At 43.2% G+C, this 15681-nt stretch overlaps 1 protein-coding gene across 1 annotated transcript; it reads right to left on the bottom strand.

Moving 5' to 3' along the window:
- Positions 1 to 318: 318 nt before the first annotated feature.
- NUP88 (nucleoporin 88) lies at positions 319 to 15641 on the bottom strand. The gene is made up of 17 exons (XM_038376209.2): positions 15291 to 15641; positions 14063 to 14232; positions 12525 to 12650; positions 12236 to 12322; positions 10277 to 10453; positions 8894 to 9080; positions 8095 to 8245; positions 6802 to 6900; positions 6519 to 6609; positions 5635 to 5736; positions 3957 to 4115; positions 3563 to 3688; positions 3046 to 3111; positions 2666 to 2746; positions 2066 to 2192; positions 1702 to 1820; positions 319 to 558 (listed from the first exon to the last, which is right to left on the bottom strand). The coding sequence occupies exons 1-17, from the start codon at positions 15525 to 15527 to the stop codon at positions 495 to 497; spliced, it is 2169 nt and encodes a 722-aa protein (XP_038232137.1). The 5' UTR covers positions 15528 to 15641; the 3' UTR covers positions 319 to 494.
- Between the last annotated feature and the right edge of the window lie 40 nt (positions 15642 to 15681).

Below are 15681 nucleotides of genomic sequence, written 5' to 3'. Positions count from 1 at the left end.
TGGTATCCTGTGCAATTGTAGATGTAGAATTCTGCTGTCTCCAGAATTCAAATGTAACCATTTGTTAACTGTATTGAAGGTGTGTCCTTATGAAGAAAGTGTTCCAAATTAAACAAAAGCTGCTGAAGTGTGTGTGCTTTTCTGGTTTTTCTAATCTGCTTTCTGCCAGATAGGAAGGGGATTTTTACTTCACCAAGGAAAGTTCTAAGGCCCTAAATCTTGCTTTTTTCTATACTGATTTACACATTGGATAGCTGTAAGCTTAATGAGAAGGGAACTAAACATTTTAAGGAGACAAACTGAGCTTGTAAAAGGATCTTTTCTTACCAAAAAAGTTTTATTCAATACTGAGTCTTTACAAAATATGAAATAAAAAGCATATTATGTACCACAAAGTTGTTACTGATAAATAGATGTGGGTTGTGTATTCTTCCCCCTTAAAATATTCCTTACTGCCAATTTCAAAAGCATTTCAGCCCTTCTATTGTGGGGACTTAGAAGTTCACATGGCTTCTGATGTCATTGATCTGTTTTACCATTTCCCTTATGTGTTCTCCCCTGCAAGAAAGACATGAATTGAATTGTACAATGCTGTAATTCTGAGGGTCTTGCCTTGGTTGGAAGATACTGAAAAAGGTAAGGCTTTCAAAGTGCTTTAAAAAGCTCATGCTGAAGGTAATTCTTGAGTTGGTTAAGTGTGAGGCCAGCCATATCTCATACATCCCTGTTTGGCTTCATAGGCTGTTTTATGCCCCTAGTGACAATCCTAAAATTTTCTAGTAGGGTTGCTGTGAAAGGTGGAATAGAATCCAGCTTACTAAGTCTTAGGTGCATGGACTCCACAGCTACAAGTACGTACTGAAATTGCCTAGCGAACATTATTGCTTGATTTTAAAGAAGGGACTCTGTCCATTGTAAAGAGTTTGGTTAAGAAAACAAGTTTTCCATAGTATGTTTAAATGCCACAGCAGCACTCCAATAAAAATGCAACTTAATGGAAAGTTCAAGGAAGACTTTACAAGTTTCACCACTCAACAATGACTTCACATTCATGAATTTGTCCATTACCTGCTCAGCTTTCTAAGCCGCACCAAGTCTTTAGATTTACCAATAGTTAGTTGGCTAGCTTAGGGTCTCTCTCTACCCCTCACTCAGACTGTGCCTGCAGCTCCTGAAGACAAATCTGAGGTGCCACAACTGCATTGGCTTTGGTGCAGGCTAGTCCCCTGAGTAAGTACCCAGGCTCCAGAAAGGCTCATACAGCCCAAACTTTCACTGTTCAGGTATGTCTAAACAAGCTGCAATCACACCCCAAGACTGCTGTATTGACAAAATGACTTGGTGTAACTAAGGCTTCCAGCAGGACAGAAGTTTTCAGGGAAAGGGGGAAGCAGCTGACCAGCTGAACCCTCAGGCTGGCATGAACTCTTCCCACATGCTCCCTCTAAAGTAAGCTCAGACCCATCACTTCTGGTCAAATCTTCAAGTTTTCTACAGCTAGCTACAGAATAAAACAGCATAAGTTAGCAGCTCCCAGCTTTGAAGATAAACCCTTAAGTATCAGTATATCTACCCTAAAGGACACTCTTAATGGCACTGTTTGGAGTTTAAACTTGCGATAGCTTTCAACGATGGGGAGTTGAATACACTCACAATCAACCCAAAGCACAAGGAGCCCAGCTTGGAAAAAAGTTAACTTACTCTTCTTTCAGAACTGTCTGGATGCACTTGCTCTGGTAGGCACTGAGGGTTATGGTAGGTTTTGGTGGATTGATCCCCTTTTCCATCTTTCGCTGCTGATAATCCTTTTTCATTTTCACCTAGAAGTAGCAAGAATAATGGACTCCTTAGAAACCTTATGTACTGAAACAGTGAACTCTTGAATGTTTCATATGATAAACAGGAACTGAGCAGCAGCAGATCAAGTGTATCCTCGAAGCATGTACAATACATTGACAATTTGCCCATAACTGCAGAAAAGATGATTCATCCTGTCTCTGCATGCTTCCTTCCTGCCACATTTTCCACTCAATATCTTCAAGTTTCATTGCCACCTCATGCTCACCTGTTTGATAGCATTTCCTAAGTGCTGCAGTTGATCATGTATGGTCTGTAATTCTTTCTTCATGTCTCTCTCGCTATCTGACAGAACCGGAAGCTGAGAGTGAAAACTGCGAAGCACTTTCTTCATCCTTTATACACAAAAAAAGAGTGAAAGGTAACTTTAAAACTTCTGTACACCACCATTTATGTACTAGGCTGTTTACTATTTGTAACTACTGGCCCCCCTTACTGTGAAGAATTCTTTTGGGATGTCCCTATGTTTTGCATTTCTTAGATACTTGATATCCAGTTTCTCCTTCCTGCGAGAAGGATGTAATCTTTCTACAAGTCAGTTATTCTCTGCTGCTGGAGGCTTCTTCTGTGCCCACTTGAATCATTAACATTGCTGAACTTCACCAGTAAAAGGTGTGGCCATAACACTAAAAGGTTCATTACTGGATCTGAAACCCACAATACACAGCCAAATATATTTGGCATCTTTTGGTTACACTGACTTTGCAGGTACTGTGGAAAAGTCAAACAATCCCACCCTCCCACAATATTCTGAACCTCAGTAGCATCCAGCACTGATGAGGAAAAAGGCATCAGTCTCTGTGCTCACCTGTTCATAATATCGTCTTGTTTTTCTTTAGCTTCCTCATACTTCTCAGCCAAGCGCTCGGCCATTTCCCGCAGACTGTTCCTTTACACAAAAGTCAAACATTCAAAATTATGGGAAAAAAACATTCCACGTACTTGTTTGAAAAGGGGCTAGTGAAGCTTTGAAGAGCTGGGCTGGATGTTAAACCTGTGACCCAGTCTAATTCTTCTACAGGGTCTCTACAACCGGCAGTCATCTAAATGTGGTTAGTCCCACTGAAAACCTGATCAGCCAATTGGTTAAGACTTTTCTGAACCATTTAATTCCTATACACATGAAAGCAATTAACATTTCACGATTTAGCTAAAACTGACAGAGCCAATTAAACAGGTCCAACTCACCTTTCCACTTGACAGTACTGAAGATCTTCCAGTTGTTTATTTTTCTGTGCCCTCAGCAATTTCACTCTGAAATGATAGTTGAGTCAGAGGCCAGTCCATTCACAAGGGAATGTAATGATTAATGGTCTCCAGAGACACAGAACAAAAAAGCCAACAAAACTTGGACACTCTGGAGAGGTGAAAAGAGAAGGGATGCCTCCAAAGAGGAAAAAAGAGTTATTCATTGTAATTTCTCATTGTTAGTACTTGTGGCAAAGGTCTCTGTAGATCCCCAGGCATGGAGACAGGTTGATTCTGTACAACTACATCCAAAAGGAAACGTTTGGCTAGTAGGTTTCAAGTACTTAGAGCAGGGCTCCCGCCCTAATGCTTCCTTTCAATATTTCCTTGCACCTACCATCTTCTGTAAAAGTACAAGCATTATGCTGACATTTGTGCGATACTCCTGTCCTGTAACTTGAATCTAGCATTTCTGGAATACAAGCTTAAATGTGCCACGTTTGTAAAACCATGTTACCTTTGCTGGATCTCCTCTTTTGCCAGATCCTGTTTCAGAATATATTCTTCTCTGAACACTTGGGTGGCTCTGCTTAGGAGCTGAAGACATTCCTCTGGGGGAGGAGATGCATCTTTGTCAGCACACCTTAAAACACACAGAACAAGCTATTTGTGTACATGCAATTCCACCAAGTGTTTTTTAAAAGGTAAATTCTCTGCTAACCAGAGAAGTCCTCTCAGAAGTCTGTTTGGGGTGGGAGACACTAGCAATAGCAAACTGAAGTCTATCGCAACCCTCCCCCCCCACCCCCCATCAATGTCCCAAAACACAGATAAAAAGTTCTAGGGTGCACATTCCTTCTATAATGTAGTCTCCTCCCTCCTTTCGAGTTCCATATAGAAAAGTCTCATACTTCAAAAGCAATGGGTTAGCAGAGCTGCGCTGCAGGATGCTTCGGATATGCTTCTCAAATGAATGCTGTGATTTAGCTAGGATACGGAGAGGTGAGACCATAATTTCAGTGTCTTCTCTGGTACACAGGAGCGGAGGGGATGCTGGATGGACTGTCGTTCTGCCAAAACAAAAACACACATCTAAGTGATACCTAATGACACAGAACTTTGCCTTCAGTATATTTTTCTTTAAAATCTCAATGGAATTTAAAAATTCTTAAATGACATCAGTTTGAGACACATTAGGGAAAACCCTCCATCTACTGTGGTATTAACAGAACTGCTATGAACCATGGCCTGTGCAACACTCATTAGCAGAGCACTAGATCCAAAGGGTCTGATGGGAACATTCATGGAATTGTTTCAACTCTATGGCTATGGAAATTCCAACTGAAGTCAAACATGACAGAGTGAAAACCTAAAATGGTACTTGTATCTACACAGGGCCAGAGACAGCAGGCTGCTATACAGTACTTGGATATCCCAGTGAAAAACACTTTAGAAAAATGTAAATGAGAAAGTTCTCATGGAACTAGCTCTTCTTTTCAAAGCAGAATATTAGTTTGGTATTTGAACAAGATCTGGATACAAAACTACCAAGCCAAAAAAAATATTCTCTAAGACTAATGTGGCTTGAGCCACTTTATTTTTCCCTTATGTTTAAAGAAACAAATACCAAAATCCCCACGTTTTGACAGTGATTTTCTGAGGACTTCTATTCTCTCCTTCATGCACACACAACCCCCGTAGACTTCACAAACCCAGTGGAGAGATTAAGCTCCTAAATGCAGTCTGACAATTGCGTATACTGCCTCAAATGTATTTAGCTCCAGGATGTTGTCGGCCCTAATGTTTGTAACGCACTTTGAAATCATCAGGTGGAAAGTACCATAAAAAAGAATTATAGCAGTATTTCAAGAATCCTTTGCTAATGCTTCTTGGCCCAACACGAAGAGTGATTGTATGGTGTCCTAAGCATTGCAGGAGTTCTACGTTTATTACATTACTCCTCAAAATGCCCCATAAAACTTCATCGATTGGACCATTTCCTGGATGAGCTGGCATTTTCTTACCATAAGAGTTATTTAAAAAGAAATAAGGTGTCAAGCTCAAATCTATTTTACAAGCACTGTAGTCACCTGGTAACAAAGTGGCACAGTTCCAATGTGCAGCTTTGGTTACTAAAAAAATTAATCCTGCAAAAAAAATGGAAAAGTGGATCCCCACCCAACATTGGATGCCTAGTTCAGTGATAAGGCTACCTTCACAGCTAACAAACCACTGGCATTCCACAGAAGGGGAATGCCTGAAAAATTAAAAGCAATTTGGGCCTATTTTAGAGGTCTATGATTAATGCAGATCATTAAGATAGATATGTTGCTTCCCTTCCTTTCCGTCTATCCTAACCACCCCCCCCCCATTTACTTTGTATATTATAACACTTATACTTGGGTATATTTGTTGTATTTGGAACAAATTAAATATGAAAAAAGAGCAGAGTTAAACTGGCAAGAGGAACAGAAAACAAGTCTTGAGACATTGAAGCAGTAACTGATAAGCATTTTGAAAGAATGCTTCCAGTACACAGGTTAACAAAAAGCACAAATTTTAAACCAATTAAGTAAGAAAACTACATACAGAAGAGGCCTCGTGATACATTCATAGGTGCTGGTGATGCAGATCATTGTGGGCCCTAAGATGTCAGAGACTATCCAAAATCCTCTAATTGGAGCAGGTTGCCTGGGGAAATAAATAGATAATTCAAAACACCTTTTGTCAGTGCAGTAAGAATATATCCAGAAAGTTGTATCCATCTACATCCATCAACTTGGAGGCCAAATGTTTCACTGAATTAGGACATCTTTCTTAAATAAGGTGCACAAAATACTTTTACAGCTAAAGCACACTCCCACTCTCTCAGATAAGCATCTTGTAAGTAATCACCATTTTCTCATGCAAATTATATAAGATATTAGCCTTCCGCTGACTATGAAATAAAACCAGCTTGTGGATACATCCAAATACATGACATCGCATAATTGGCTCTTTACCCAGCAGGTAATACCTTGCACCAGATTAGGGATGCTTTGCTGGCTTGCAATTAGTTATTTTTATTGGCTGCGTCTGAGCTTTAACATTCCATAAATATACCATGATGGAGAGTCTAAAAGCAGTATGTGTTTTAGTGTTCAGGTATGATAGAAAGTCCCATTAAATCCCTAAGTCGTGCACTAGGACAGCTAATGTTGGTGACAATCTCACAAATTTTGTTGGTTGGATGGGTGGGGTTCAGACACTACCAAACTGGAAATTTCAGGCTTAATTCTATATTAGAATGCATTTGGGGTAAACACTCAACCCTAAGATACCAACTCTTGGTACTTGGAGTTTAATCATTTGTGATTATTTGGATTCTGTCAGCTCAGCCAACAAATTAGTGTATTCGGGAGGAATCTTGAGAGTTAATACACATAACAGAACATTTATTCACTCAAGGGAAATGGATGACATTCAGTTCCTACCTGCATGGCAATGGCTTTGTACAAAGAATGTGTTCCACAAAGCACTTCTGTTCTGCTCCAAGTTCTTGTAAACTGTCCTTGTCTTCCTCATCTACAAAGACAGAAGACTGTTTCAAATGCATTATGTTCAAGATTCTTGAAATTACAAACCTTTTTCAGGGGAGGTCTACACATTCTGGATAATACTACCACCATTCTCAGATACCAGTTACCTTCCACAGAAGGAAGTAGTCTGATAAACGAAAACACTTCCCCTCAGGTGGAAGATAATTTCACTACTCACCTGACCCAAGGAATTTGTGAAGTTTGTGGATCCACGTTAGTCCAACACTGTGCACACCAGCTTCGTGTATACAGTGATATCTAGAGGGACATTTAGGATCTGAAAATTAAGCCGTATATATGATTAGAACAACAACAACAACAACAAAAACCACAAAATCATTCCTGTACGTCTATATTCAGCTAGTGCTGAAGGTTCAGCTCTCGACTCAGATTGGCCCTTCGTCCATTTTGCATTAATGCTTACACTGCAAGAGCTACCCAGTCCCCTTTTCCTGCACTCAGTCCAACCAGTTGGATCAGTGACCTTTTTTTTGTAATTACAGTTTCATTTATAAACAGACCATAAAGGGGTAATAAAATAATAGGTGTTCTAAGCATGTTACAGATATGCTTAGTAGAGGTTACAGGTAATTTTAAGACAACTACTGACCTACTGGACTTTACAACAATCATTGCTTAACCCTTTATAAACAATGTATGGACTCTGAGTGCAACCCGTGCCAGTTTACTCCTAACTTTATTAAACAAATAAAGCCTGGCTATACTTTATACCCACCCAATTTTCAAGTTCTCAGCTATATAAACATAAGCCTTGCAGTTTGTCATTTTAGCAAGCACGTCTCACACTTTAGCAGCACGTCTGCAGAAATGCATTTGCATCCTCTAGTTATATATTTAGTAGCAAAAGGCTTTAAACTCACACTCAGCACAACCTGCACTGAAGAGGAAGGAAACATTAGATATCTTCACCCCATCCTTTTTAAGGTAGTCATCAGAAGAACAACAAGTGCAAAGACATCTTTGGTCCATCAATGGCCATTACTCAAGATGGTCAGGGACGCAATCCCATGCTGTGGATATCCCTAAACCTCGAACTGCCAGAAGCTGGGACTGGATGACAGGGGATGAATCACTCAAAATTGTCCTATTCATTCCCTCTGAAGCATCTGGCACGGGCTACCAAAAGGATACTGGGCTAGATGGGTCATTGGTCTGACTCAGTATGGCCTTTCTTACGTTCTTTTTAAGTCTAAAGAGCTGCAACTCCGACCCCTGGTGCTGTTTAGAGATAGCATCGTGTTCTCATGAGACTTCCTTTTTAAAATTAGCAATAAAAATTTTTTAAAAAAGTTCTGAATCCTGTTAACAGATGAGGTAGCTTCGACAGACTCCAATGAACTGTTTTCAAAACACTGCTCTGAGTACAGCGATAAGGTCTACATTACCTAATATATTAAGTTTTGGAAAAGTGAATTAAAACAGCAATAGTATTGATTAATTGCACCCTTACCTCTGTGCAATTTAATTGGGCAAGAGAAGTCAGATTCTAAAGGCTCTTCCTCTTCTCCTGATGCCAGTTTCAGTGCAAGTTCCAATTCAACACATTCAAACACATACAGAGAAGGGATGAGGTCAGATCTTGGATCCCAAGACTTTTCTGACTGTAAAAAGTATTTGAATGCATCTGTAAAACATCTTTCTAGCAAAAATACCATTATAATAGCAAGAAGAAAATGTTACTTAGCATGGGAAGGGTCTTTCCAGCATTTAAATAAAACACATCCTTGTTTCCTGAATGGCAGCCCCTAGCAGTCACTACTTACAGCCTGCAGGGAGGTGCTGAAGAGGCTTTCCAGAGCAGCTGCTCTCTTCATAAATCAAGCAGTTGGTGGTCCCTGCCCAATCCCCATAAATTTATAACTCTTCTATCTTTAGTCACCTATAGTGCCTCTGCAGCTAGTGATGTCAGTTTCTCATCAGAGTTAATAATTTTAAAAGGAGATATTTTTAAAAAAGACACTTGCCACATTTCTGAGAAAACAAATAAGCATCAAACTATAGTTTGGTTTATTTAAACCGAAGATTCAGACTAAACATTCATGTTGGCCCCTTGCTAATCAGATCAACATTTAGGCTAAAATAACACCTAATGATTCTATTTTAACTTTAATGTTGGTCTGATTAGCAAGGGACCAACATGAACATTTCTTTTGAATGTTTCCATCCAGGAAATGAGGATGTGGGACAGAAAGACGAGAACACCACAGGAACAAGCGACATGAGAGAGGTCCTAGGAAACACCACCCTACCATTTGCTCATCATCCTCTTCTCCCTCCAGTACCACACAGTGATAAAGCATTCCTGACTCAGTGGCAATCACCAAGATGTTGGGAACACAGGGCAGGCACAGAACAGCACAAGCATCATAGCCATAGTTATCTTCAGCTGTGGGGTGCATGGGCAATGGGCCCAACAGCTTGCCAAGTTTTCCAGTGCTGCAATGAAGAAATGAGGAAGTGCTTACTGGAAGACTAAGGCTCAAAGTTTCCAAAATTGTCTCCAGTAATCCCCTGAGAAAGAATGAAAGCCAAGGACAACAGCTAGGGGAACACATATGTTTACTAGTTTTTCTTGCTCAAGTTTGGCAATCTGAAATCCAATCTAATGAAAATTAAAGGTCCTGGGCTACATGCACTGCATGGTGCTCTCACACAAAGGAATGAATCTTAGTAGTAGCCTTTTCTTGTCTCAGACTGACAAACTTATCAGCCAATGGAGTCAACAAACAGTGTCACAGCCCTTTACGAAGGGCTGTGCAACGCGCTTAAAGAGACAAGCTTATTTTTTATGAACAAATGTCAATACCTAAGAATTTATTTTTCAGTGTTTTGTTTTTTTTATTGTACTGCTCTCAGGTTGGGCTATGAAAAGGACTAGGCAGCTTCTCACCAATTTCACTTTATTTCTCACTCACTAGGAAGAAGCATGCAACCTAAATACAAGAAATATTTTTTAATTTTAATTTGCATATCTAATTAAATCTAGATTGCAATTTTTAAGTGTCCTTTCTATTGGTCTTAAAAGTGCATATCCCTTTAATATAACCTAACTCAGCATCTCTCAACCTATCATTTGATTGGAATCCTATTCTAGCACCTTCCTAATGAGACCCAGGCTGCAAGTCCGTAAGATCTCAAAAGGGGTTTGGTTATTTGAAGCACAGCCTCACTCTGAGCTATGGGAGCTCCGGCTTGTCACACACGAGGAGCCAAAAACCTCAAGAGTCAATATGGTACCTTTAGAACAGCTGATTTTTAACAAAACTCTAGTTTTCCACCCAAATTTGATCGGAGAGCGTCCCTTTTAAGTACTGTGACACACAAGTGGATTATCAGCAGTGGGGACTGAAGCCAGGACCTCTGGATCTAAAACAATGAGCCTCTACTGCCTGAGCTCAAGCCAGGTCTATCAGCTTAAAGACCAGAGACAGAGCTCTATATGATCCAACCATTAGAGTGGCACAAACACTGGGTTACAATATAAAATGATGAAATTCAATAAGCATCTGCTCCTGAATCTGGCACAAATCTTGATATAAAATATAGATCAATCTGCACAGAGATGAAACACAAACAAGTGCTACATGAATCACATTTTAAACAAAATTGGTCATTGTATTTTAAGTCCCTACCTTTGTAAGAGGCTAATATACGTGAGAAAGGTCTCCCCATTTTCATACAATATGTATAGTGGATATGCCAATACTTCCTCTCTCCCTCGCTGCCCAGCTATGTTCTTCGGAACAGATGCCAGAGGCCCAAAATCAAATGCCACTGCAGTCTCTCCTAGTGATGCTGTGTACGCTCTCCTGGGGAAGGAAGAGACACAGACCAAAAATTACAGTTAGTGATGACTGACTGCACACAGACAGGTTTCAGAGTAGCAGCCCTGTTAGTCTGTATTCGCAAAAAGAAAAGGAGTACTTGTTTCACCTTAGAGACTAACAAATTTATTTGAGCATAAGCATGAAAGCTTATGCTCAAATAAATTTGTTAGTCTCTAAGGGCCACAAGTACTCCTTTTCTTTCCGACTGCACACAATTATTGGCCTCATTTCAAGTAGCATTTACTGTTACTGTCAGGGTTCCTTCCCCACTCTGAAGTACAGATGGGGGTCTTGCATGCAGGTCCCCACAAGCTTATTTTTACCAGCTTAGGTTAAAAACATTCCCAAGGCACAAATTCCACCTTCTCCTTGAACAGTATGCTGCCACCACCAAGTGATTTAGACAAACAATGAGGGAAAGGACTACTTGGAGTTCCTGTTCCCCTAGAATATCCCCCCAAGCCCTTACATCCCCTTTCCTGGGGAGGCTTGAGACTAATATCCTAACCAATTGGTTACAAAAAGCGAACACAGACCCAAATCCCTGAATCTTTGGACACCGGGAAAAAAAAACCAAAACAATCAGTTCTTAAAAAAGAATTTTATTTTTAAAAAAAAAAGAAAAGGTAAAAATCCCCTCTGTAAAATCAGGTTGGAAGATAACTTTACAGGATAACAAAAGATGCACAAAACACAGAGGAACCCCCTCTTGCCTTAGTAACAAAGTTACAACAAAACAGGGATAAACCTCCCTCCAGCAAAGGGAAAATTCACAAGCTGAGAAAACAAAGATAAACTAATACTCCTTGCTTGACTGTACTTACAATTTCTGTAATACGAGAGACTGGTTCAGAATGGTTTGGAGGACATGGATTGATATGTCTGGTCCCTCTTAGTCCCAAGAGCGAATGAACACAGAAACAAAGAACCCAAAACAAAGTCTCCCCCCGTCCCCCCAGATTTGAAAGCATCTTTTGTCCCCATTGGTTCCTTTGGCCAACCAGGTTATTTGAGCTTCTTAACCCCTTACAGGTAAAGAGGAATTTTAGGCTACCCTTACGGTTATGACAGTTACATTAGATAAATGTGATTAAGATTTTACAATTATGGATCGGTCCTTTAGCCAACAGTATTTTCTGCAATAGAAATCTAAAGATGGGTACGGCCCCTCTCTTCAATTAAATGCATATGCTAAAGTCTCATTTCCAGGTGCCAGGGACTCGGACTGATGGGCTGTTTCAAAAGAACACTGCATATGGCACCTCCCACCTCCACTGAGCCCACTGATTTCTTACTCCATTTCTGAAACTCAGCTGCCAGCCAGCCCAAATATGTGGCACTCAGAAAGGTGAGGATGTAGTGGTATTTTCAGTGCAATATATTAAGCCATGGCTTGGCTGTTGGAGAGCAACAGGTTTCTCCATTTCAACTAGGTCAAACAAGATCGGAAGGTAAGCTCCACCTATTACATTCTCTTCCCAGAAGCCCCTTTTTAAACTTTGTTTAAGACATTATATTAACTTTAAAATATTTTGCTTTTGTTGCTCCCTCTAAAATGGTGAGGTGGGGAAACAACAAGTTCAGCTACTTTGCTGGGAAGAGGAGATAAAAACAAGCTATGGAAAAGAAGGAAACAAGATTCCCCCTGGTGAATTTATCACAACACTTTACGCCATCTTTTCTCCAGTCTCTACAAAAACACATTTGGTACATCAGCAAGTTTATCCTGTTGAGAGCATTTCAAAATCTAAAAACTGCACAAACCCTTTATTGAGCATTAAACTCTCCTCCTCAGCATCTGAAAGAGCAATCACCTTCACAGGTGTCTGCGGCACCTTCAGACTGTAAATCCTAGAAAAACAATGAATACTTTCATTAAGTCATTAACTTCATACATGACTAGTCAGTACATCAGTAGTTACCATCCTGAACTTCTTTCTGTACTATTTTTATGTTGTAATTCCACTAATAAGCATGCTTACACGTAAGACAGTAAACAACTAGTTCTTGTACTAAAAAAAACATTCAGAAGAACAAACAGAAATAGGTTTACCTTATAGTGTTATCTGAAGTCAACAGCACTACATGAGGTTCTAATGTCTCACTAGGATACCAGGCCACATGTTTTAGGGTCAGCGATGTCAAACTAGTGAAGAACCTTTCAGCAACAGGAATGGTGCTACAACAACAAATTGATAATACTGTTATAAAAGGCACACCATCAAAACAAACTGCTTTTATCTTATAAGCATTTATAACCATCACCATAGATATACATTTGAATCCTGACTAAAATACGTGTTAGCATAAAGAATGGTTCTCTCCCTATCCATTCAAGTAACTACTTAGTGGACGAAACAAGTGCACTAACCCTTGAAATCATCTATTAGATGTACTTGTCAGAGTGCTGCTTCTATTCTAACAGATGTTTGGACCCATATATCTACCACACCTATTTATAAATCAGGAACAGAATAGTTTCATTGTATGATCACTTCCACAAGTGTTTGAAGGGATATGCAACAACTCAAAAATCCTAAATTATTGTGGTCATGTTACCATGGCCAAAAAATGTAGGAATAAACAATGACATGTTTAACCCAAACAGAGATGAGAAGAATCAGCAGCCTGAAGCAACACCATATGTCAGCAATGGTAGAGCTGGATCCCAGAGACTGAGCCTATCTGGGGTCAAAATATCCCACTTTGCATGACACTGTTTTTTACACTGTAAATACAAATACATGAAAGACTTATGATCCCCCTTTCAAACACAGTTTTCCCGTTGCTAATTTGGTACAAGTAAAAGGTGCTATTCTATTTCACTTATTCAGGCTGAAGTTCTCCATTTACACACAAAATAATTAACATGTGAAGCAGTAAGGCAAGATAACGTTCCTGAGCCAAAGGAAGCCACATTAAGGAGATCAAGTCTCCCTGTCTATTCAGTCCTTAGACTCTTTCAAGACTGCCAACAAAAGTGATGAGGATAGGATGATAATTCAAGTGATACAAATTCCAAGCCACAAAAAAGCCACCACAAAACTTTCCCCAGGGGCAGGTTATCCCATGACTACCTCCCCACAGGGTTTCTTGTGCCTCTCCTTAAAGGGTCTATTATTGGTCACTATCAGAGACAGGGCAGTAAACTAACTGGACCACTGCCTATATTCTCATGCAATGCAAATATTTTAACCATTAGGAATGAGAATGAGAAACCTATTCTATCACACCATTTCTCTGGTATCCCAGTTTGCCTGTGAGGCACACTGATGATTTGAAAGTTGTGTCTTAGAAGGTCCTCTGTGACAATGCTCAATGAATTTGTGGAGGCTCTTAGCCCCATAATCCCAACTAGCTTTTGATTCAGCTGAGAGCACGTACTGTACCTCTCTCAGACCAAGTTCAATTGGAAATCTTCAATATACTCTGCTCCTTATTTATGAAACTCTTCTTTCATATTTTCTGCTCTGTATCTTACACTCAGAACATATGTTATATCTTTTTGCACAATTTTATTTGATTGGAAAAGACCAGAGGCTCTCACATGAAGAGTGTCAAAACAGAACGTCTGACTGAGATAACACCTACCTACAATTAACGGTTGGTTTTCCACCTTCAAATTCTGAGTTCTTTCCCCAGCGCTTAGGCAATTCCAGTACCATCAGCCCTTTAATGCCTATGAGCGCCACATGATGCTGTGTGGGACTTAACAGGGTTTCATAGACCTCAAAAAGGGGTGGATTTATGCAGACCAGGGTCTGAAATTTAAAAAGTTAGGTCCTTAAAAAGTACTAAACAGTCATGAGTTAACACTGCATTAATTATTTTGGAAACATTCACCGACTTGTAACAGATGGGACGGGAAAGGACAGGGCGGGGACACCCCCCTCAGTTCCGGCCCAGCCCCCCCGGCTCCGCACCCCTCAGACCCCCCCAGTCCCTGATACCGACCCAGCCCCCCCGGCTCCGCACCCCTCAGACCCCCCCCAGTCCCTGGTACCGGCCCAGCCCCCCCAGCTCTGCACCCCTCAGACCCCCCCAGTCCCTGGTACCAACCCAGCCCCCCCCGGCCCCACGCCCCTCAGACCCCCCCAGTCCCTGATACCGGCCCAGCGCCCCCGCGCCCCTCAGACCCCCCCAGTCCCTGGTACCGGCCCAGCCCCCCCGGCTCCGCGCCCCTCAGACCCCCCCCAGTCCCTGGTACCGGCCCAGCCCCCCGGCTCCGCGCCCCTCAGACCCCCCCAGTCCCTGGTACCGGCCCAGCCCCCCCGGCTCCGCGCCCCTCAGACCCCCCCAGTCCCTGGTACCGGCCCAGCCCCCCCGGCTCCGCGCCCCTCAGACCCCCCCCAGTCCCTGGTACCGGCCCAGCCCCCCCGGCTCCGCGCCCCTCAGACCCCCCCCAGTCCCTGGTACCGGCCCAGCCCCCCGGCTCCGCGCCCCTCAGACCCCCCCAGTCCCTGGTACCGGCCCAGCCCCCCCCGCTCCGCGCCCCTCAGACCCCCCCCAGTCCCTGGTACCGGCCCAGCCCCCCCGGCTCCGCGCCCCTCAGACCCCCCCAGTCCCTGGTACCGGCCCAGCCCCCCCGGCTCCGCGCCCCTCAGACCCCCCAGTCCCTGGTACCGGCCCAGCCCCCCGGCTCCGCGCCCCTCAGACCCCCCCAGTCCCTGGTACCGGCCCAGCCCCCGGCTCCGCGTCCCTCAGACCCCCCCAGTCCCTGGTACCGGCCCAGCCCCCCGGCTCCGCGCCCCTCAGACCCCCCCCGTCCCTGGTACCGGCCCAGCCCCCCGGCTCCGCGCCCCTCAGACCCCCCCAGTACCTGGTACCGGCCCAGCCCCCCCGGCTCCGCGCCGCTCAGGCCCCGCAGGCTGAGGGTGCAGAAGGCGCCGCGCTCCGCGTCCCACAGGAACAGGTCCGCGTCCAGCCCGAAGATCAGGCTGCGGGTCGGGCCGGGCGGGCTGGGTCTCTCGGCGCTCTGCTCCCGCAGCCGGCACAGCACAGCATGGTGCGGCAGCGCCGCCCGCCACTCGTCCGCCGGCTCCCCCTCGGCCGCCATCGCCGCCACCCCGGAACAGCGCCGCCGATCGCCGCCCAGGGGCCGGCTGGCTCCTCAGAACTACCGCTCCCAGCGTGCACCGGGCGGGGGCGCAGAGCGGGACTACAAGTCCCAGCGTGCACCGGGCGGGGGCGCAGAGCGGGACTACAAGTCC

The sequence above is a fragment of the Dermochelys coriacea genome, chromosome 17 (genome assembly GCF_009764565.3).
Source record: "Dermochelys coriacea isolate rDerCor1 chromosome 17, rDerCor1.pri.v4, whole genome shotgun sequence".
NCBI classification, from domain to species: Eukaryota; Metazoa; Chordata; order Testudines; family Dermochelyidae; genus Dermochelys; species Dermochelys coriacea.
The sequence above is the reverse complement of the archived record's forward strand: the minus strand, read 5'-3'. Positions and strand labels throughout refer to the sequence as shown.

What these genes read in the sequence shown, in the direction of transcription:
- NUP88 (XM_038376209.2), bottom strand. Translation starts at nt 15,527, where the DNA reads ATGGCGGCCGAGGGGGAGCCGGCGGACGAGTGGCGGGCGGCGCTGCCG. An exon ending in TCACAAATTCCTTGGGTCAG is followed by an intron (nt 6,610 to 6,801) that starts GTGAGTAGTGAA and finishes CTGTCTTTGTAG; the next exon opens with ATGAGGAAGACAAGGACAGT. An exon ending in ACAAAGCCATTGCCATGCAG is followed by an intron (nt 5,737 to 6,518) that starts GTAGGAACTGAA and finishes TTATTTCCCCAG; the next exon opens with GCAACCTGCTCCAATTAGAG.